The sequence below is a fragment of the Vicugna pacos genome, chromosome 1 (assembly GCF_048564905.1).
Source record: "Vicugna pacos chromosome 1, VicPac4, whole genome shotgun sequence".
NCBI lineage: Eukaryota > Metazoa > Chordata > Mammalia > Artiodactyla > Camelidae > Vicugna > Vicugna pacos.
Genome location: NC_132987.1, coordinates 115688387 through 115710160, shown reverse-complemented (window position 1 = coordinate 115710160; position 21774 = coordinate 115688387). Strand labels below are relative to the sequence as shown.

Here is a 21774-nt window from a genome sequence, read left to right as displayed (position 1 = left end):
TTGCAGGGAGTATTAAGTACAGAAGAGAGAAAATAGGTCTTGATACAGGGCTTAACCAGACTTGACTTTATCAGGGAGCGCAGCAACATCCTGTTAATTATCTTAACAAGGGATTTGCACCGAGAGGTCTCTGCAACACGCGCTACATTGAGAGCTTCATAAACTTCATACAAGAAATACACACATTATTATTCTCTTAAATATTAATAAGGTGTCAACATTTGGCAGGCTAACTTCACACAAGTCTGGGAGAAAGCCGGCTCTTGAGTTTCAATTCCTGCTTTAGTCAAAACAGGAGTAAGTAAAAATCATGCCTATTCTTTTCAGAAGCCCCGCTCCACTGCCCGTGAACATGTTATCACTGGTGTGTGAGGCAAAGCCCGAGGGGGTGCCCTGATAGCACCGACTTTACAAAGTGCCTTTGCTGGCTGTCACAGTGTCATGGACACAGCTTGGAATCCAGGCTTGGCATTTGAAAACTGCTCGTCTTACACAGTGTGTCTCTCTTTTTTTCTTTTCGAATGATTTTTTTTTTTACTTAAATAAAACAAATTCATTTGGTCCTCTCTTCAAAATTACAATTTGTTGAATAGTCTGTAATAAAATATTCAGAACTTTCCCCAAAAAGCATTTTCCTTGGGAGCATTGATGGTGTCATTTTCTTTCCTCGAACAAACATTTTTTTTAATTAAAGTATAGTCAGTTTACAATGTTGTGTCAGTTTCTGGTGTACAGTATCATGCTTCAGTCATACACATACATGCATGTGTTTTCAGATTCTTTTTCATTATAGCTTACTATAAGATACTGAAGTATACTTCCCTGTGCTGTACAGTAGAAACTTGGTGTTTATTTTTTATATACAGTAGTTAGTATCTGTAAACCTCGAACTCCCAATTTGTCCCTTCCCACCCCCTTTCACAGTGTCTTGAATGTGTGCATTGAAACTGTACAGAGGGCTGTGGAGAATGTACATAGAGGGCAGCAAAAGAAATAAAGTAATTAAGGGGGAAAGAGAGTGTTTATTTTCGAACTCCAAAATGAACACTACTTTGTTTGTTAGCAGGTAAAACCTATAGACAGGAAAATTAAATAAGTATGCGTGCTCCATGTGCTAGCCCACATGCAGAGCTAGCCCATTTTTCGCACTCCCAAGTAGGCATGTCTTTTTCCTAAGGTAGAGGATCAGCTACATAATTCTCCTGAGTCAACCCCATGGGAAGGGGAGAAGCGTCCCCTCTGGTCCCTCTACCTGTAATGAAGTCGTCTTCTGTTTTTTTAATTGAAGTATAGTTGATATACAATGTTGTGTTAATTTCTGACGTACAGCAGAGTGGTTCATTTTTCCCTATACATGTATATGTTCATTTTCATATTCTTTTTCATTGTACTAACTGCTATATGTAAAATAGATAAGCAACAAGGTCCTACTGAATAGCACAGGGAAGTACATTCAGTACCTTGTAATAGCCTATAATGACGTCTTCTTAACGCATTCAAAGTGCATTTCCAGTAGTGCCGGGCAGAGTTTTACCTGCAGGTGTGAATTAGCCCGTTGATGTGAATTGAACTAGACAAAAGGGATACAGGATCTTTCCCGGGTGAAAATAAAAAGTTAACAGTTGCAAGGTATCTTTGAGCCCAAAGACAGAATCTCTCTTTTCTTTGTTTTCCTTTAGCTTCCTCATTTCAACGTGTGTGTGTGAGAGAGAGAGGGTACATGAATTTATCTCTTTATTGAGAAGATGTTAGGAGGAACAAAACCACATCATTTGGGTTTTATTAAAATGGGCTTTTGGTCACAAAATTAAAATGATGCTTTCCTTTTCTCAGGCTTTAAAATACCAGCAAGTTGCTAGACCCTTTCAGGGGTCAGACTCTCGTCAAAGCATTTCCTTTTGTTTTGCTTTTCCTTTTATAGTTTCACTGCTGGGATGGTCTTTACCAAGGGCTGAATGCTCCGGAGCCCATGCCCAGTGTCTTAAACGATGGGTTCCACATCCTGTCTGAGCAGCCGCCTGATGCCAGGGTTTGAATTACTATTGAATAAGCAGCAATGAAATTTTTATCAAAATCGTCAGGCATCCCTAAAACCACAAATAACAACAGCAGGACTTAAGTTGTACCAAATCAGCAAAGCCCATGGATATAATAAGAGACTGAGTCACCTTTTCTCCAGTCCCGCTCTTGCAAAGTCTCCTCAGCTATTTTCTTGCACAGCCTTGGGGGAGGGCAGGTGGAGGGAAGGAAGGGCATTGCTCAGAAAGTTAGAGGGAAAAAAAAAAGAAAAAGAAATTGACATCACTGGAGTCACGTGATTGGCAGGAACCAATGAAGATGGGCGGAGGAAAGGGGAACAGTTAAATTTGTAATTTGGGTTGTGTGAAAACTTCTTTGGGCCTCATAAACAACCACAGAACCACAAGTTGGGTAGCCTGGCAGTGTCAGAAGTCTGAGCCCGGCATAGTGGTCAGCACGCAGGACGAATCACACTGACTGCAAACCACAGGGTTTCGCAGAGCGCTGAACATCACCAACCCACAGCCAAGACGCCGCTTTTTTTTTTTTAATCTTTAACAATTTGAATATTTATCTTCGCAAAGGTACATTTTTTTTCATAGGGCTTGGGGAGCCCCAGAGGTGTCGAGGAGGGGGGTAAAAAAGGAGATGTAGGGAACCATGGTTGGGGGTGAGGTTAGATGGGTTAAAATGGTGACCTTTCTGGGTTTTTGCTCTTAAGGTAAAAGAAATCATTGAACCCCCCGCCTTCAGAAGAGGGTGCCTTTTCAGGAGGAAGCTATGGCTTCAGACAGCATATTTGAGTCATTTCCTTCATACCCACAGTGCTTCATGAGAGGTGAGTACACTCTGGGCTTTTAATATCTACTTTTGCTCAGCTTTGCAGAGAATGAAATGACAGCCTGTTGTAACTTGGTGCAGACAGCCCCGGCCGATCCCCTGTCTGTTTTGTGGGAGGAATTCAAACTCAGGCGTATGATTACAAGGCTATTGGATTACTTATTCATCAGGCGGTCGCTCTTCAGAAATGTTTTAATAAATACTTAGTTGAGCTGTGGAAGTGTTCAGTCGGCGTGTGAGAACTTTGTCAAGTGCAAGTAAGTTGGGCTGGCCCTGATTAAAGTCCTTGAGGTGATATAGCTTGCATGAAGCTCTCTGGGGTTTCTTCCGTTGCCCCTTGCCCGGAATGACTGTGACTGAGCTGTCCTGCACCCGGCGTGCTGTGTGGCCCGCACGCCAGCCTTCCCCCCTCCGGGCAACAGCGGGGAAAAGGCAGAGCTGGCCAGGAGGGCCGGTGCCAGTGTGGGGCGGAGGTGGAGGTAGGCTCCCCAAGCCGCACGGGACCAGCCCCGGCGGGGACAGCAGGGACAAAGTAACAAGTCAGCTGTCTCCAAAAGGCAGAGAGCACGGTAGCCGGGCATACTTGTCTAGGTTGAAAGCCCCTGGATGGGGCAATGCTGGGTAATTCCTTGCTGCCTCAGTGCAGAGAGGCAGCCAGCATCTTTCAAGAGAGGAAAAAAAGCAGAGCACAGAGGTCCATTTCGCCAAGAGCAACGAAGATGTTTCCTAAACTAAGCGTTTGCGGCAGCTGAAGTGACCCGATCACATGTTCCCTAATAGGGGCAGCTCGTGTGGAGTACCTGTCTGCATTTTTGCAATCAGCCTCTTGAAATATACAAAGCTGTCGTTGACCTCTGAGTGTGTGCGTACCTGTGTGTGCATGTGCGTTCTGGGTCTCCTTGGTGGCAAAATGGGGCCGTGCTTTAACCAACAAAAATCATAACCGGGAGATGTCACAGCGGCATTACCATGTGTCGGGCAAGCACCCTGACCAGGGCCTGCACAGTGTGGCTTGATGGTTTGGCAGAGCTGGGATAAAGCGGGATGGATGAGACGGGGGAACAATTAATTTTCTGGCGACAAACTCGAACTTGTGCATGCACCCAAGTAGTATCTGTGACTCATTATGTATCCACACGGCCAAGTGCGCCAAGGAACGCGGAGGCCTGCCAGCCACTCTGTCACAACAAAGGCTATTGTGGATGCACGGAGCCTTGATGTTTCCGGGTCTCTGAAATTTAAACACTTGGCAAGCTGCGCGCGCGCGTGTGTGTGTGTGTGTGTGTATGTTGGGAAGGGGAGGGGGAAGATTTCAGGAGAAGGGCAAGAAAGCAAGTCATTAACCGATTCAAAGCTTCAAATTAAAGGGTTTTCAAGTGCTTCTTTACTGGCAGCTGAGGAAATTTTAGTGAAGTTGAATCATGCGGTGGGTATGAGTCACACATCCTCGCGGCCGGGGCTCCTGCGACAGAAACGCGGCCGCTGCTGAGAAGCTGTGAGCCTCCCGCTGCATTTCCTCTGGGCCACTAACAAGCAAAGGAAGCAATATCTGTAGAATAACAGAAAAAAAATGATCTTCCTGCCTTTCCTCTGCTTTCAATGCGTCCTCCAGACAATGATTATTTCCTATTTTATCAACTCAGGAAGGCAGATCCAGGAAATTTTTCAACATTCCACTGGATCATGGTTGGGATTTCAGTGTGTGGTGCTGGCCTGCCTTCTGTCCTTTCTGGTGGGACAGCAAAGATAGTGAGGGGACCCGGTGACCCGCACAGATGCCGGGAAAGAGGAGCCTGGCCCCGGCCCCAGCCCCACAGCCCCCGTGTCCCCTGGACTGGCACCGACCTGCCCCAGGTTATGAACAGTGAGTTTTCAAGGGGGCAGAGTGGAGAGCACCCTAGGACTCCAACCAGGACTCATAAGGGCTCACAGAAGAAGGTCTTTTCACTCCTTCCTCTCAGTAAAAGGAACTTGGGGCCTTTCATAATCTCTAACTCAAGAATATAATATTGAGATTTAATTTCAGAGACTCAAAGGGACATCTTGGCCATTTCAGGGCTAATTTTATCATGGTGATTGGTCAGTCTGAGGGTTTGAACTGTCTGGGTTAGCTGTCCGTACCACTTCTTGGAGCTGGACAGGTGGCCAAACATCCTGGCCTTTGGTACTGTGTGGACACTGCCTTAGGGCGTGATGCTGGAAGTCACCCTTCTCTCTTACAAAGTGTTCTCAGAGTTGGTACCCCAGGTTCCGCAGCCCGGCTGTCAGCGATGCTCAGCACTGGGGTCTTTTCTCACTGCCTGTAGTTTACAGCATGCGTTCCCTCGGCAGCTGCGCCCCCCCCACCCCGCAAGCTGGGGGCGGAGGAGGGGCACAGGGGGCGCAGCAGCGGGGAGGGGGACCTTGTTTTCCTCCTGGGATGGTACTCTGTCAGTGCGGGCAATTCTCACTGGAGGAAACCCGTAACTCATTTTTTAGCAAGATACCCAAGTGGAAATTGAGGAGAAAGAGAGGTGGGGGACCAAGCAAAGCGTCGTTCCTTCTGAGCGACAGGCAAGCGAGAGTCTGAGAGCCTGGCATGCAAAACAAATGTGGTCTACCACAGAGAACGCCGCTCTTTGCCACCCCACCGCACCAGGCTCTCGCTTCACGTGCAAGAAGATGAGGTATGATTGAAATTCCCTGGAATGGTCGCACAGGCTTCACAGCGCCAAGTCCTTGCAGAACCCGAGCTCAGGTTCCCCGGCCAGGTCCAGCGTGCGCGCCCTGGGAGCTGCAGGCGGCCTGAAGAGGAAGCGCGCGTGCACATGTCTGCAGGGCGCCGCAGGTAGCCTTGTTCTTAGAAGTGGCTTAGTGGTCTGTGCGAAGCCTGACTGCTAATGCGCCTCCGAGTTCCTAGAACCACAGGTAAAAATCTCAGCGAGGCTGACTTGCCGCCGTCTTCGCGAGGCATCTTTGAAAGGGCATCGCGGCATCCGAGGCTGAGTGCGTGAAGCATGCTTCTCTGGGAGCCTCAGTTTGCCACTTTTTTCAGAGAACGATTTAGGAAGACATTTCTGGCTCTGCTAAAGATTTAAGATCACAGAGAGCCATCGACTCCACTAGGGACCAGACCCAGTGTGAGTTCTGTATTATTTTGCGGCCCTAACAAAGGACCGCAGACTGAGTGGCTTAAACAACAGGATGTATTGTCTCATGATTCTGGAGGCCAGAAATCTCATTGCAAATCCTGGTGGAGCGTTTCGTTTTTTTATTTATTATTTTTTTTTTTTTTTGGCTAGTAGGTGGCTGTCCTCTCCCTGTTTCTTCATGTGGTCCTCCCTTTGTACATGTCTGTATCCCAGTGTCCCCTTCTTATAAGGAAACCAGTCAGACTGGATTAGGGCTCACCCTAATGATCTCATTTAATCTTATTCATCTCTGTAAAGACCCAGTCTCCCAACACTGTCACATTCTGAAATACTACAAGTTAGGATTTCAGTATATGAATTTGGGGAGCACATGATTCAATTCATAACAGATCGTCTTAGCAAGCCTGACTCTCTTTGACCCACAAAGGACCTGGACTTTTCCTAAGTGCTCTCCTGGATGTGGAAGAATCAGTGCCCAGCTCCTTCATGTGAGATGGAGTTCTGTATTCTGAAACTGCCACACATTTTGAAACTAAGAAAAAAAAATGTGCTAAAATCTATCTAAACTCAAAATCATCCCATTTGCCTGTTAAGTCCCTTTGCATGCTAAGAAACCTTTTAAAAATGACAAGGCAATTTTGAAATGTTGAAGCTTGAAAAGAGCAAAACCCATCCCCTAAAGATGCCATCTCCTTGGTTCTGCTTTTCCAGTCAAGGGCGGGGACCATCCCTGTAACTCCCTCCCACGACACACTCCATCAGTGGGGGTGGGGCACAGGCCGCAGGAGGCCCTGCACCTGCTCATAGTGAGTCGCCAGGAACAGAAGCAACTTCAGAAACAGCCACTGAGCCAGGATCTAAATGGCAAGAAGTCATTGCCAAGCTTTTGGAAGCAAGTTCGTGGCCAGGAGATTTCTCTCTTCTCTTGAAGTCGATCTGAAATGTGCACCCTGAAAAGACCTGCCCCTTGACTGAGAAACAAGTGATGTTGGGGGCAAAGGGAGGCTCCGTGGCCACTGCACATGCAGAATTGAATAGAGAAGGGCTTGAGGGGCGCCGGTCCCGGGGACAGAGCCCAGGAGTTTGTAAGAACAGCCACAACCAGAAAAGCAAAGGGGCAGGATGCTGAACACACCGACTTAGTACAGTGTTGCCGTGTTCTTTCTTTTCCGTTTTTCTGGCTTTGGCCAAATAGCACAAAGCAGCTTCTCTCTTGAGCCTCAGTTTCCTCATCTATAAAACGAGGGTGGTAGCGGTACCCGTTGTGAAGGCAGCTGAGAGGGATGAATTAAACAACCATGTAAAGTGCTTAGTGCAGTCATGGAAAACGGGCAGTTAATGTCAGCTGTGGCTATTGATGTCCAGTTTTCTAACAGCACACTGAGTCCAAGCTGTCCAGTCTCAGAAAGGAGAGGTCCCGATACCCTGAGGGATGTGGGAAACACTCCTTGGAGACAGAGACCCAGGGTTGGGGAGGAGATGGTGTGGAGGGTGGGAACCAAGAGGAGAGGGAAGGGGGGTCTAAGTGGGGAGTCCAGCCTGGGCAAAGGTGGGGTGGTGGGGCCCCAGTGGGCTGTGGGAGGTGGTAGTAAATCAGCCCACCTCTTCAACTCCACGTCACCCTTGCTTCATTTGTAAGTACCCATAAAGAGGACAGAGGGAGAGCAAGGACCCTTGATGTAACTCAGCAAGTTTATCTTTTCAATATCGAGACTAGTCAGGACATCTGTCCCAGGAATCTTGGCAGGACTGTCTCCTCCTTGAGAGCCCTGGGGTTGCCTTATTCTCCTGAAGGCCCTTCTTAATGAAAAAGCCGTGTCTCCCAGGGGACCCCCACAGGATCCCTGGCTCTGTGCTTCTGATGATGCTCTGACCACGCATTTGTCCAAACCCAGGACGGAAGGCATCTATCTTAGCTGCTTGTCCTGCTGGGGGCGGGAGTGGAGGCTGCACAGGAAACTCAAGCAAATTTTCAGTTTCTCAGGTAACTTCCTAGTGACCTAGATGAGTCATGAGATGTCTCTGTGTCTCGTTTGAGTTCTGCAAAAGGGAGTAATAATGTTCTAGATGTGCTTGCCTCTTAATGACAGAGTTCCTGTTCGAAATCTTTGAATGTGTGAGAGAGAGGTACAGTAAAATGCATCAAAAATTGTCTTAGTCTGAAGAAACTATTTTTTTAAATTATTTTATTTTCTGGTGGGGAATAGTGATTCTACCATTTCACACATGGCCAGCATTTTCCCATATTATCTTAAAAACAACTTTTCTTTAACTCCCATTCTTCAAAGAACTCTCCAGAAGCCGTGTTGGTGCCAGAACAGATCTTAAAACCTACAAAACACTTTTTCTGAAGCTTGTATTCCTTTGAGCTTCCCCATCCTTTCCCCTTGGGGCCACCAGTCCTCTGCATCAGCCTGTTTGCTGAATAAAGTGCACCTCAAGTGATGTGTCTGTCTTGGCCTATTTTTCCCCAAAAAAGTATGATGTCCCAGAGTGATAGGAAGGGAGCATTTCCTTTAAGAGCTTTGCAGACTGTGAACATAATTAGGAGGTGCTTTCAGAGAACTCGCGGTGATTCCTGCACACAACACAGTTTAAAACTTCATGTAATATTTGGCATGCTGGCAAAGTAAGGGGAACACTCCTCTGGATGGTCCAGACATCCCTCCCTGCTGGAGGGACATCCTCTCATCCTCTCTTAGCTACCTGAATCTCTCTCTCTCCCCAAATCTTTCTTCTGCTTCCCCTCTGCTCTCCTGATGACATTGAGTGATGCCAGAGAAGGGACAGAAAGAACTCAGAGGAAAAATAAACCTTGCATCCAACAGGCGACTGAAATGATGTGTTTTCTTACCATGAGATGAAGAGCAAAAAGCTCCTGCTAGGGTTTACCAGTGGGAGCTTTGTTTGGCTGCACCTGAAGGGAAATCTGACTACAGCAGCTCAAGCAGCCAGGCATCGGTCTGGTGCATACAGTAGGGAGTTTCAGAGTGAGTGGTCCAGGGCCAGTACAGTGTGGCCAGGATGCTCCTGTGTGCTGGCCGCACTGTGAGTTGGCCTGCATCTCAGATCTGTCCAGGCAGAAAGGAGAAGGTGGACTTCAAACCCGTCAGCTTGTGGTGCTCCATCTTTTTTATTCAGGAAAGGATGCCCTTCTCTACAAACTCCTCCTTTACTCCCCCTCTGGCTGCCAGCCAGCAAAGGGGAAGGAAACAGAGAGAAGGTGGCTGGGAATGGATGTCATGCTAGCGAAGACTGGTCCCAGGCAGATATCCTGGTTTTTCCCAGTGATGTCTCGTCTCGTATGTCTTCCACGTCAGCAGTGCTTTGAAAATATACACAGGGGAACTCTGAGTTCTTCCTTCAGTCCTTCTTGGAAGTTGCAGGTGGATGCTGGGGAGTGGGGGAGGGTGCTATTTATTCCTGATTTACTGAAGGCAAAACAAGCAGGGAGCTGGTTAAAGGGGAGTCAAGGTCACACCTATTTTCAGGGTCAAAACCCAGAAGCACACTTAACTCACACACCGTTGGAAAAGAAAAACAGCCAGCCTTGTATGGATGGGAGTGTTACTTGTTAAGAGCCAGCACACCTGGCCCCCAGGTTGATGTATCCATCAGTAACTGGAAAGAGTTGCCTTTTTTCTCTCCCTCCCTTTTTTGAATTCTCAAAACCCCTGGCCCAACACCCTACATCCTTTATTCTTTTTGTAAGAGAATTCTTTTCTACAGAAATTCTTGAGGGAAAATTTTTTTAAGTCACCCTCCATGAATTTACCTAAAGACATTTTTTACCTTTGACTGAAATATGACAGCCAGATAATATCCCTCTATCTGGGAGATAGAGCACTTATTCATACCATGAATTTCCACAAGTTACAGAGTATTTTTGCTTCGTTAATTGCTGGCCCTGTCTACTTCCTGAGTCTGGATACAAATCTACCTCCCTGCAAGTCAATGCCTTCTTTAGGAAAAAAAAAGAAGTCTTTTTTTCAAATTTTCCTTGAAATAGGAAATAGTGTAAATCTTTCATTTTGTTTTGCTCCAAGATCATTGTTCATTTAGAGAATTGTTCACATTTTGAACAATGCTGCCTTCCCAGCCCATGGTCCTTATGTGTCTATTTTCAGATAGATTTTCAGATTTTCATTTCAAACAGTGGGATCCGCCAGACATCTGAGGCCCCCCCCCCGTAAAAATTCACCCCAAATAGAAATCTCAGTTGGCTACTTGGGCTCATTCAACAGCTCCGCTGGTGTCAAGACTGATGCTCCTTTGCATAAACTTGTGGGGCCTGTGCTAAAGCGACGCAAAGTTAAGGATTCAACTGGGTCTTGAAACCATGTCCTTTGGGAGAAATATGTGACTCTGACATTTTGCAAATCTGCTTACTTGCCTTGGCGGCCATCTGGCTTTGATTCTTGGTCTCTTGGACATCCTCTTAGAAGACTAGGACTCCTAAGATGAACCCTTTCTGATCTCTGATGGGGAATGAAATGATAAGATATGAGCGATAAATCAAGTATAGCCTGGGAGCACCACAGAGCAAGCCTGTCTCCTCTTCTCCTTGAGAGCTACATTGGTCTTGCTCGGCACCTAAGTTCTTCCGAAAATGTTCAGGTTTTTTTTTTTAATGGTGGTAGATCCTAAAGAAAGAGCTAGAAAATATTGCAGTAGTCTGGTTTCCAGACAGGGATATTTTTAAAAGGACAAACAAAAGTCAGAACCGGGGGATTAACAGATACACATAACTATATATAAAAGAGGTAAACAACAAGTTTCTATTGTATAGCACAGGGAATGATATTCTATCTTGTAATAACCTATAGAGGAAAAGAATTTGAAAATATACATATACGTATATAACTGAATCACTTTGCTGTACACCTGAAACTAAAACAACATTGCCAACCAACTATGCTTCATTAAAAAAATAAAAAGTCAGAACCCTGAGCACACTGCACACTGTTCGGTGGTCACAGGCTGTCATGGGGGAGTTTTTTCAGGGAGGCTAAGCACATTGTCAGAAGAGCTCTCTCATTGCTCAGTGGAGGAACAATTTCCATTTTCTACACACAAAAAGTTTTTAACACATATAGCCTTTGATGTTTATTTTTTACTACAGCCTCAAAATGTGCAAAAGAGAATGTAACTAAAATACATTCGTTGGGGGGCCATTTTTTCCAGGAGCAGTTTCAACGCCAACCACAGTTTGCTGCTTTATTACACAGCTTCTGTTTGCACTTTGAACTTCGTGCACCAAGCCCCTCGCTCCACACCATCTGCAGACTACATCTGTGCAGCTCCATCCACCTCGCTAACAGTCGCAGCTGAACTTGATATTAACCCACTTTGAAAGTATACAATTTGTAAAATCCAAAACTGCATCTACGTAAAAAAATCCACGCCAGGGTCTGAAGGAATTAGGAGAAAGGGAAAAAGTAGCCAGACCCTTCAGGAATTTTCTCTCTTGTCTCTGCCCTTCGCAGCCCAGCTTGAATAACGTGGCAAGACCGGGGGGGGGGGGGTAATGAAATGTTCTAGGCGTGGATGAATATGGAAAGAATCTAATACCGCTATTTTATTACTTTGGAATCCACTGTTCATACAGATCAGAATGGCTATGCCTCCCAGTCTTAGAAGAGAGGAACAATTTCTAAACAACCTTAAACAAATATGAGGACTGGGAAGAAGGTGGGGTCACATAAAGAGGTACAGATGCCAACAGTGGAAATTCTGTTCAACTGCCAATCATCCCACCTCACTGCTTCACATTAAAAGAAAAAACTTATGCCTCCTACATGCTTCCCTCTAGACTGCGTTCAAACCAAAGAGATAATTGTATCCTAGAGGTGGATGAATCTGTTTAAATAGCAAATGAACTGTGACACCGATGAGCTAGGAGACATTGTCTCACGTGATGCTTTCTAAGTTACCTGTGTGTGTTTTCTATATATAGCTCTATATGGTTGCAGGCGGCATCTGAAACTATATAAACATACGACTATATATAACTCTCTCTATATATGTATATACACACACACACACACACACACACACATATATATGTATATATTTTTTTCTTTTTTTGGCTGGAGTGATCTTAAACACCTCTCTGTCTCAGGGCAGATTCCCTTGCCAAGGTCCCAGCGCTGGTTGATACCAGTCACAACCAGACACTGGGCCAGCTCTGTTCCTAACCCTAGAGTTTCGCAGACACTGGACTTGGGTGGCTGATTCCACTGGGAGTTTAAATAATTAGCAGACACCTCTTGTAATCCGCCTTAATGACTTTACATGGGCCAAACCCCACGCTCTTTATAGGCTAAATCCCTTTCTCAGCGTGGAAACATCAAGCAGACGGTTTCTAGGAGCTCCCAGCCCTAGAGAACTTCTGGGGGCCTGCGTTAGGAGGGGGCAGCTCCCTGAGAGCTGTGAGCACCGACACAGGTTGGACGCTCCTTCCCACCCCGGGTTTGGGTGTCCTCTTTTACCCAGAACCCCAGCACTGCATTAGCAAAGCACCCACCACATGCCCACTGCCCTCCTTAGGCAATTTTATGGTTCACCACGTTGGTTTTGATGAAAACCAAATCTGGAACGACCAGCAGAGCAGCAAGTGGGCATATTCATGAGAGGATGCAGGGATGGCCCCACGAGACTGCCAGCCTCCAGCTCCCAAGGGAAACCCTGGGAAGTGGGGGAGCAATGTCTTTGGACCAAATTGGAACCCGGCTGCAATTCCCATCCAGGATATATGTCCTCATAGCTCTCGGATTCAAAGCTCTTACACTCAGAAGTGGCCTCCATCAGGGGAAGTAAAGACCTCTCTCTCTCTCTCTCTCTGTTTCTCTCTGTCTCTGTCTCTGTCTCTGTCTCACACACACACCAGTATTCAATTCACATGCCTTAGAGATTCCCCTGCGACCTCGTCCCCTGATGCACTCAATTCAATAAAGCTTCCTCCTCTAGGTGGACCAGGAACTGCTGAACAGCACGACATAATTTCCAAATACTGGTTTACTGAGTTGTGCAGATCTTCCAAATGTCAATACATTTCAGTACAGAATATTAGGAAATCATCTTCGTTAACATCACCGCCAATCTCCTCAGCAAACGTGTTGAAATACCAGCCTGCTGCTAAGCTCCCAGTCGCAGACACAAGTTCTACAAAATTCAAATTTTCACTTGAAAGCTCAAATTTTCTCAATGGCAATAAATACTGTCAATTGTTTTTCTTGAGAAAAAAAAAAGACAGTAATTTCCAAATTCCTGTGATCGTGCCAAATAGAAGGAAAACTCACTGCACATGCCCCCAAACCTAGGCCGAGTTATACATTTATCGTTTTCGTGCCTGTGCTGCTGTTGTGATGCAATCAGTATGTACAGTGTAAAACACGTGCCAAAATTAGAAATTAAAACAAGATAAAAGCTAAAAAGGCAAGCTGCGATGTGTTTTTCCTTCCTCTTCATGAATACCTCCGTTTAAATCAGGAAGTCCCCAGGCCTGCACATTTCATGTCTTGCTCACTGGGGGCTCAGCTGCCGTCAGCAGGGACCTGAGCCCTTCACCGGGACGCTCCCATGGGTGCTGAAGTGTAAACTCCGCTCCGGAAGAAGGCGTGTGTTCTTGAGCACCAGGTCCTTCCCCGGGAGCCGTCTGTGATGGGGAGGCCAAGGGGAAGGATGGGCCTGATCAGCCAGCGGGGGAGTGGGGAGCCCAGTGCTTTGGAGCCAGGAGGTCGGTTTCTATTCCATCTTTAGGGCAAGGGGCTCTGGAAAGTGGATGCAATAATCCCTACTTTGGATGGCTGTCGAAAGGATTAGAAATAATACATAGGAAGCAAGGGACACATAGAGGAAGTCAGTAAGTAACGGCAACTGGAAAATTCCACTGAAGGTGTATAGAGCAGAGTGGGCAGGGCAGTGAGCCCCGCTGAGCCCAGCACACGGCCCCGTAGCTGAGCCAGGAGCCAGCCCAGGGCAGGATGCAGAACTGGGTCTACCCCTCACTACGCAGCAGTGCAGACGTGGTCTGAGTGCGCCTCGGCCGACAGCTGAGTTGTGAATTTTTAAAGCTGATCGCAGTGACAGCTAGCATATACTGAGCATGTGTCAAGCGCCCCGTACTGACACTGCCAAGCACTTTCTTGCATGACCTCATTAAATCTTTCGCACAAACCCAGGAGTAGCTACTCTCTTTTCTAATCCTATTTTATTGAGGGGAGCAGGCCGTGCAGAGATTAGGTAACCTGCCTGAAGTTAGGCTGCTAGGGGAGGGGGGAGCCAGGTCTGACTGAAGGGGTTCGCCCTGCAGAGCCTACCGCCTGCCTGCAGGGAGGACAGTGGGTGCTGCCATTTTCTCAGTCTGACACTCAAGAAAGCTGAGCTTTGTGGAGTCAGGTACCTGCCGAGGCCTCTGGAAAGCAGGTGGCACTGTGGGGGGCTGAACCTCAGGTGGCCTCAAACCAGGGCCACTGTCCACTGTCAAGTCCGCCGTCCCGGCCCGCTTGCCTGCCTCTGGACGCATGTGGTCGGTAGGTCCCCACTGTCAGTGTCAACGCCTCCCCTGCCCACTAGTTTAATCCTCACAGCCCCTCCCCATCAGAGCTTCACCCCAAGGGAGACATTCTGGTGGTTCCGGGGTTGCCCACAGCGGATGCTTCTCTAAACCGGCAGTGCACAGACTTAAGTGGAAATCAGACTCACCTGTTCCCAAGATGATGGTGAGCTGCTGGCTGGGGGTGGAGGCTGGGGGAGACCATTATTAAGTCTTTCTTCCCAACCAGCTAGTTGTGCACTTAGCAGTCGGGCAGTCTATCTGGGGAAGGACTAGTTTGATTCAACAAGGCACTTCCTGGAAAAATACCTTAAAGAGACGATTGCTCTTGGGGTAATGTCAGGCTGATCCTGCACTTGCACAAACAGGAGAGACAACACCTTCTTAAACTGCACGTCCTGGGTGCCTCTCTTGCCCCATCCTGGTCCGTGTCCGGGACCCACGTACAGAAGAACCCATGGAATGATCCGCCCAGTAATCAGGGGCCTAGCACCCGGGCCCACCCTTCAGGAAGCCATGGAGTCCCAGGGGGCCAGCCCGTCAGGACCCTGACTCCGGCCAGTGTTTTCAGTGAGGCTCCCAGCAGACACTCACATCCCACTATTCCTGTGGTTGGGATAAAAATTCCACCCAGAAACGGCTGATTCAGCTGTGATAGCAAAAGTAGCTGGACTCCCTCCCGCCAGCCGGACCCCGCACGCCAGAGTTGCAAAGCTAGAGGCCCACTCACTTGGCCAAGATGCTCTTAGTCCTTCTGCAGAAACTTCTGTAATTTCAGAAGTCCACGTCACCCATCCTCTGACGTCATTACGAGGCCTTTTTTCAAGTAGGTGGGTTTGAGGTTTTCTTTTTCTCTCTTTAACCTTATTTGTATAAAAGGCATTTCTCATCTGATGATTCTACAGCGAATAACCACAGAGTTGCAGAAAGTTTCTTTCCTTTCTCCTTGGGCTCCACGTGGCAAAGGATGCAATAATTAATGACAGTCCCCAGCCCCCCAAGCCGGCTCCTGGCCAGCAAGAGTCCCCTGCCTGCCTAGAAGCCGGGTGCCTGCCAGCCTCTAATTGTCGTTATGCAAACATCTTAATGGGAACAAATTAAAAAGCGCTCATGCTAATTATTCTTTGCAATAAAAAATAATAGTAAACTAATAAAGCGCCTTTGGAAAGATGATTCCATGTTCCCGCCAAAGACATGTTTTCCTCACACAAAGTGTGCAGTTGACAGGGGAATAAAAACTCCATGGTGTAAATGGGAGGTTATAGTTGGGGAATTCTTGTGACTCAGAAAACTGCCCTTTTTGTGCTTATTTAGCACCATCTGCATACACCCCAGGGCCAGCCCCCCTTTCCTCCCTCCCTCTTCCATCTTCCTTCCGTGAGCTCCACTTGCCCTTCACTCAGGCCTTGGTTCTGTCTGGGGAGTCCTGGCCCTGGGCCCTCGCTAACACTCCCACAGGGGCCCTTCTCTGAGGCCCAGGCTTCCTACCCTTTTGTGCAAGAGATCTCACCTCCACCACAGGTCAGATCGGAGTCCAGACAATACACAGAAGCAGTGGGAGTTGCTTCAAAACAGCCTCTTCTCTCTCATCCACTTTTTTTGTAAAGATCACACAGCCTGAAGGAGTAAAAACAGAGAGGGACCGTGAGGCACGTGGCCTCACAGGAGCCTGGGCCCATGATGGTTCTGGAAGTTCTGGAACAGTAGTTCACATCGGGTGAGAAGGGAGGGGGGCCCCCCACACCACCTGGCTTGGTTACTCTGCGCCTCCTTCACACCACTGCTGGGAAGGATTCTGGTCTTTGTGTCAGATAATTCAGTTACAAAGTTGCTTATAAATAACAACATGCAACATTTGCCCAGTGGGGACAATATGTCAGGCGTGTCTCCTCCAGCATCCCTTTTAATGAAAAACCTTGCAAGATAAGTACAGCTCTGAATCCTCATTGGATAAAAATGCTAAAGGAGCACGAAGCAAAGATGGGTTAAGAAACCTCCCGGGCCACACAGCGTGTCGGAGGCAGAGCCCTGTGCAAGTCCAGGTTCTCTAACGTCGGCGCCCGTCCTGCGACGGCGCAGAGTGTCTGCGTGTGAATGCCAGGTCTGCTTCCTGCTGAGTCACCTCGCGCAGACCACTGGCCCTCTCTGGGCCTCCTCTTCCTCATCTGTGCAGTGTGACGATGATGAGATGGTGTCCACCTCGTATACCGTCGTGAGGACTGAGTTAGGGGGCTGGCCAGCACACGAGAAATCTCAAGCTGACTTTGCTGATTGTAAAAGGCTTTCTCCTTTCCACCTGATTTGCTTTCTCATTGGATCCCCTTCTCCTCGATTCTCGCATTTTCCTCTTTATGTACTATGGCAAACCAAATCCAAAAAGTGAGCCCCAATTTTGTCATCCGTGTGACCTCACCCTGGCATTGCATGCATCCTTGCAGATTGGATGGTTTGGCTGCTGGTAGAAAACAGCTTATGTACAGGATAATGGTGGAGTGTGACAGATGGAGCCTGGGGCTGACTTGGGGTCTCTGCTCGGGGTTGTGTGTGTCCTCCCTATGAAACTAGGGGGCAGGTGCCTGAGATCTCTGGTGCTCTGGTGCTCTAGGAAAGGCATCAGGCTTCGTGCAGGCTGAGAATTTGCCACCCATTAACCTCCCCAAGGTTGACGTGGGGGACTGGCCCCTTCTTTGTCGAGGGGCCCTGTGCCTTCACTGCAGGATGTGTAGCTGCATCCCCGGCCCACACCTGCTAGATGCCAGTGGCACCACCTCTCCAAGATGTGACAGCCAGAACCACCTGCAGACATGGCCCAATGTCCCCTGAGGGCTACCATCACCCTGTGTGGGAACCACTGCTCCAGAGAACCCCAAGGAGCCAGTGCACTATGGTCACTTCCCATGTATTTATGAGCCAAGGATATAAAATATTGACCCTCTCCAGCATGTCTGTACCCCTACACCTACTTTGACCCCTCTTCCCAGCCCAGTCTCCTAATGCCGGGTCAAGCTGTCCACGGAAACTGACAGTCCTTAGAAGCAGGGCAGTCATTCAAACTCCCCGGAGTTAAGAGCAGAAAGTAAAAGTATCCATGATTTCAGTCTGCTGGGGGCAAACAAGGAAGAACGATACCCAGAGATTACTTTCTACAGGAAGCCAGACCTGTTAACTCGATCTTTAATAGTTTTTCTGCTGAAAAACTAGGGCAAAGGAGAGAAAATGAGGGACTCCTGGAACAATGCCTCCAGGATGCTTTGGTTCAATGCTCACAATAATGAAGTTCAGAAGACAGAAGTCAGCCCCCAGGAGGCGATGAGAAAGCACTGTTGGAATGTCAAGTTTTATTGAACAAGCACTATTACACAGTATTTTCCATGCGCCGGGCCCTGCTTTAAGTGCCTAACAAATAGAGACTCGTGTCATCGTTGTCACCTATTCAGTGGGGATGATTAGCCTCCTCATTTTACACTTGTGTGGCTGGGACACAGAGTGGCCAAGAGATCTGTTTAAGGTCACACAGCTGGGAAGTGGCAGGGCTGAATTCAACTGTAGTCTGGTTTGGGATCTTGAGCACTTAACTACTAAATTGTGCACCTTCCCAAGAGATGGTCTTCCAAAGAGGGTGTAACCTGGACATTCATGTCCTTTGGAAAAAATTCAAAATGAGTGATCTGAGTCTCTAATTACGGGCATCAAGGGAAGGAGGACTATGATTTGATGATGAAAGAATCCTTGACTCTTTTAAAACTGTATTTGAAGTGATGTACTGGAACTGTATCATAAAGGGATGATCAGCATATCTTTCATGAAGACTCTCAAAAATCTAGAAAAGAGACAATCAAAAAGACCAGATACTGATAGATCCAAGGACCTGTAGGTCATTGAAGATCTAGTCAAAATTTCAGAAATCTCAAAGCCCATTCAATTTCATTTTTCTACATGCTATTTTCAAATCCCTCTGGGAGGATACTTCTCCACACTCCTGTGCACAATTTCCATTGCTCCCATCACTTCTTTGGTAGCAGTATCATTAGAGCTGCCCAACTGGGCTATTGATGAGTGGAGGGAAATCACTGTGCAGGTTATAAGTGCTAGGACATGTATCTGCATGGGGTGATGGGGGAACAGGAGCAGGCTCCCCACGTCCCTGCTACAGACATGTATAGACATCATCTCTGTTTGCTCCCTGAAGCAGCGGGGTTACCACTGTGATGCTCTGATGACCAAGTCTTCTAGGATACCTGTTGGGAGCTCATGCAAAAGGCCACATTCTAGTTCTGACTCTTTTTACCCAGTTCAGATATCTACTGTAGCACTTACCAAAATGTAATTCAAGCTTTTCTGTTTATAAATATATTCTCCCAGAGACTCTGAGTTCTTTGAAAGATAAACTCTCCTCATTTTTTCTCTTTATTCACTATACATGGCAGGGTGAAGGCACTCAACAAATGTTAGATAGATGGATGGTTGGATGGATGGATGGATGGATAGATGGATGGATGTATGGACAGGTGAACAGACAGAAGGATGAAGCTCCATCAGCCTTTAACTTACTACTGAAGTGTAGAAACTTCAATGGATATGAGCAGAAGAGTCCACAGTAGCCTCTCCACCCACACAAGAGCAGGGAGCAAGCAACTAGGACCTCCACCCGTACCTGGTTCCCTCCTTAGCTCCTGTGATCAGCTAAGAAATAGGAAGGAGTGTGTGACGATATTAGAGCAAATGGGAGCAGGTCGCATGAAGCTAGTTCCACTTTTGTCCAAAGATATAGACTAGAAGTCCTGTGGGTGTCCCCGTGGGAAGCTAGGCAAGTACAAGAAAAAGCATGTAAGAAACCTACATAGTCAACGGGCTTCTTTCTAATCCTGAGTTGATTGGTTTGTGCTTTAAATAGAATACCTGTGCAGGAAGATAAACGCCTGTGCCCAAGAGAGTCATAATCACAGAACCGAAAGTGAGGTCCAGTCCATGTCCCACTGGATTACCTCTATGACACCAAACAAAGAACAGAAAGGATGCTCTGTATTCCTCTGTTATCTGTTCCAAGAGACCATTTTTATGGGAAAACCTAACCTTTTATTTTTTCCTGTTCAAAAGACGATATCAGTGGAAAATCAGAAACATTGTCAAATAACTTACAGTAGTTTTAGATCTTGCCTATCTCGATGAAGTCTGGGGGGGCTGAGTGTGCGCACAGACAGTCCTGCTGGATGTCTAGCCCATTGTACCCACCACCCTTTCTCTGTATCCCTCACTCTAGGGGAGAATTCTCTTCAGGGAAATTTTGGGCAGGCGATGTTACATATGTGTGTTTCTGTTCCCCTTCCATTCCAAGACCTTTGGCATGTGTTGAATAATTGTAGGATCTGGTGCTCCGAATCACTTCTGGCCATTCCCTGAAAGCCCCTCTGCACCTAAATCCCCCTCGGCCAAGCCTGGACTTCGGTCACATGGAGGCATCCACCTGGGTCCATAGCCACGTCTGCGTGAGAGAGTGATTCCGTGAGAGCAGGGCCTGATTCTTTGCCCCATTCAAGAATGTTCCTTAGTGGATCTTCTGTCCAAAACAATGTCTTCTTAACCTTGTAACTGTCACACTTCTTAAGATTTGATCTCCTGGTTCCTTCCTCATGGGTTTGTTCAGGCTCCTTTCTCTTACGTAGATAATATATAGGGAACTTCTTGCCAGAGTAGTCCTTTCTCATTACTTTCCCCATTTTCTTCTCCATGCCTGTCACCTTCAAATATCTTAAATCGGTGGTTCTTAACTAGAGAGAGGGGCTGAGAGGTGTGGGGGTAATTTTGCCCCCGGGGCACATTTGGCAATGTCTAGAGACATTGTTAGTGGTCACCACTGGTGGGGAGGTAGGACAGGTGTATTGGCACCTAGTGGGTGGGGAAGCTTTGAACATACTAAGATGCACAGGCCAGCCCCCCCTCAATGAAGACTCATCAGACCCCAAATGTGAATAGTGATGGGGTTGAGAAATCTAACCACCAGAATGATGGCAGTTGAGATGCATTTCTGTTTCTGCCTTTTATTCCCTCTTGGTGTTTTAGTTTCTGGAAAGTGCATCCCTCCTTGCCTCCCTAAATTAGGGAGACAATAGTGTGTGTCTTCAGAACAGGTACCTGTCAAAGGGTAGATGGAGAATCTGGAAGGGGTTAGAAATTACCATCACAGAGATCACGTTGGGCTCTCCAAGGCCTTTCATGGTCCAGTATCTGTTGTAGATATCTTAATATTATAATGATGGATCCTAATCTCTGTGTTATGGGGAGGAGGGAAATATCACCTTAAAACAGATGGCCTGAAGACTATTGTAAGGACTTTGAGCATCAGAGGAAAAGGAAAAGACAGAGAGAACCCAGCATGAAAAGTCAAGGCTTGAGGGAGCATTGAGAGGCACCAGATGAGAGACTGCAGAGAGAAGATAAGGAGAAGGGGTCCTCAGGGCAGAGGTGGGGGCACCACTGAGCTGGTGAGGAGGGTGACCAGATGGCTGACAGGACTATGTCTGAAATCCAAGAAGGAAGGTATCCCTACTGAGTCCCTAAGAGAGAGAGAGAGAAGCTAAGCATTGGAGGACTGCATCAGGGTGGGTCAGGAAGAGCCGTGGGCATGTGGTTGAGACGTCAGAAGGCAGAAGAAGCAAAGGATAATCAAGAACACTAAAGGACATTCATCCAGGAAATACACCTGCGCTCAGAAGCAAGAACCTTGGTGCCAGGATCTCCAAGAGGTCTCCAGACGATTTAACACTTAGCCCCCCAGTGCCTGGTGAGCTAATATTGTCAGGCTGACTTTGAAGATGAAAACATGGAGGCTCAGAGTTTAAATAACACAAAACAAGAATTTTGAAACTTAGAAAGGTTAAGAAAGAAAGCCAAGGTTGCATAGCCAATCACCCTAGCCATGTCAGGATGAAGATGGGATTATGTTTCTAGCTTTCAGCTAAATCATGAATATATTACCATTCATTAATCTGCCAAACTACATGTAATACTCCACAATTTCTTCCAGCTTGAGCTTGGAGTTGAGCTACTGAGCTGACCACCAACTGGGCAGAAAGGGAGTAGGGAGGCCAGCAGGAGCAGAAGAGATGGGTGGGGGAGAGGACACCTGAGAGGTCGAGAAGTCCATCATGGGGGGATGTGAGAGAAAATCGAACATCAAGCCCTTGGTTTAGAGAGTTAATAATCTAGATTCCAAGCAGAATGGAAGCT

At 47.2% G+C, this 21774-nt stretch overlaps 1 protein-coding gene across 2 annotated transcripts in view; it reads left to right on the top strand.

Moving 5' to 3' along the window:
• The first annotated feature begins 2489 nt into the window (after positions 1-2489).
• Positions 2490-21774, top strand: part of RUNX1 (RUNX family transcription factor 1) — a 232817-nt gene continuing 213532 nt past the window's right edge. The window contains exons 1-2 of one of the 2 annotated variants that reach the window (XM_072968885.1): positions 2490-2603; positions 2741-2857. In XM_072968885.1, the coding sequence (XP_072824986.1) occupies positions 2800-2857 (58 nt within the window). In that variant the 5' untranslated portion in view covers positions 2490-2603; positions 2741-2799. The remainder of the gene's footprint in view (positions 2604-2740; positions 2858-21774) is intronic. The other variant, XM_072968882.1, reaches the window with a different exon arrangement.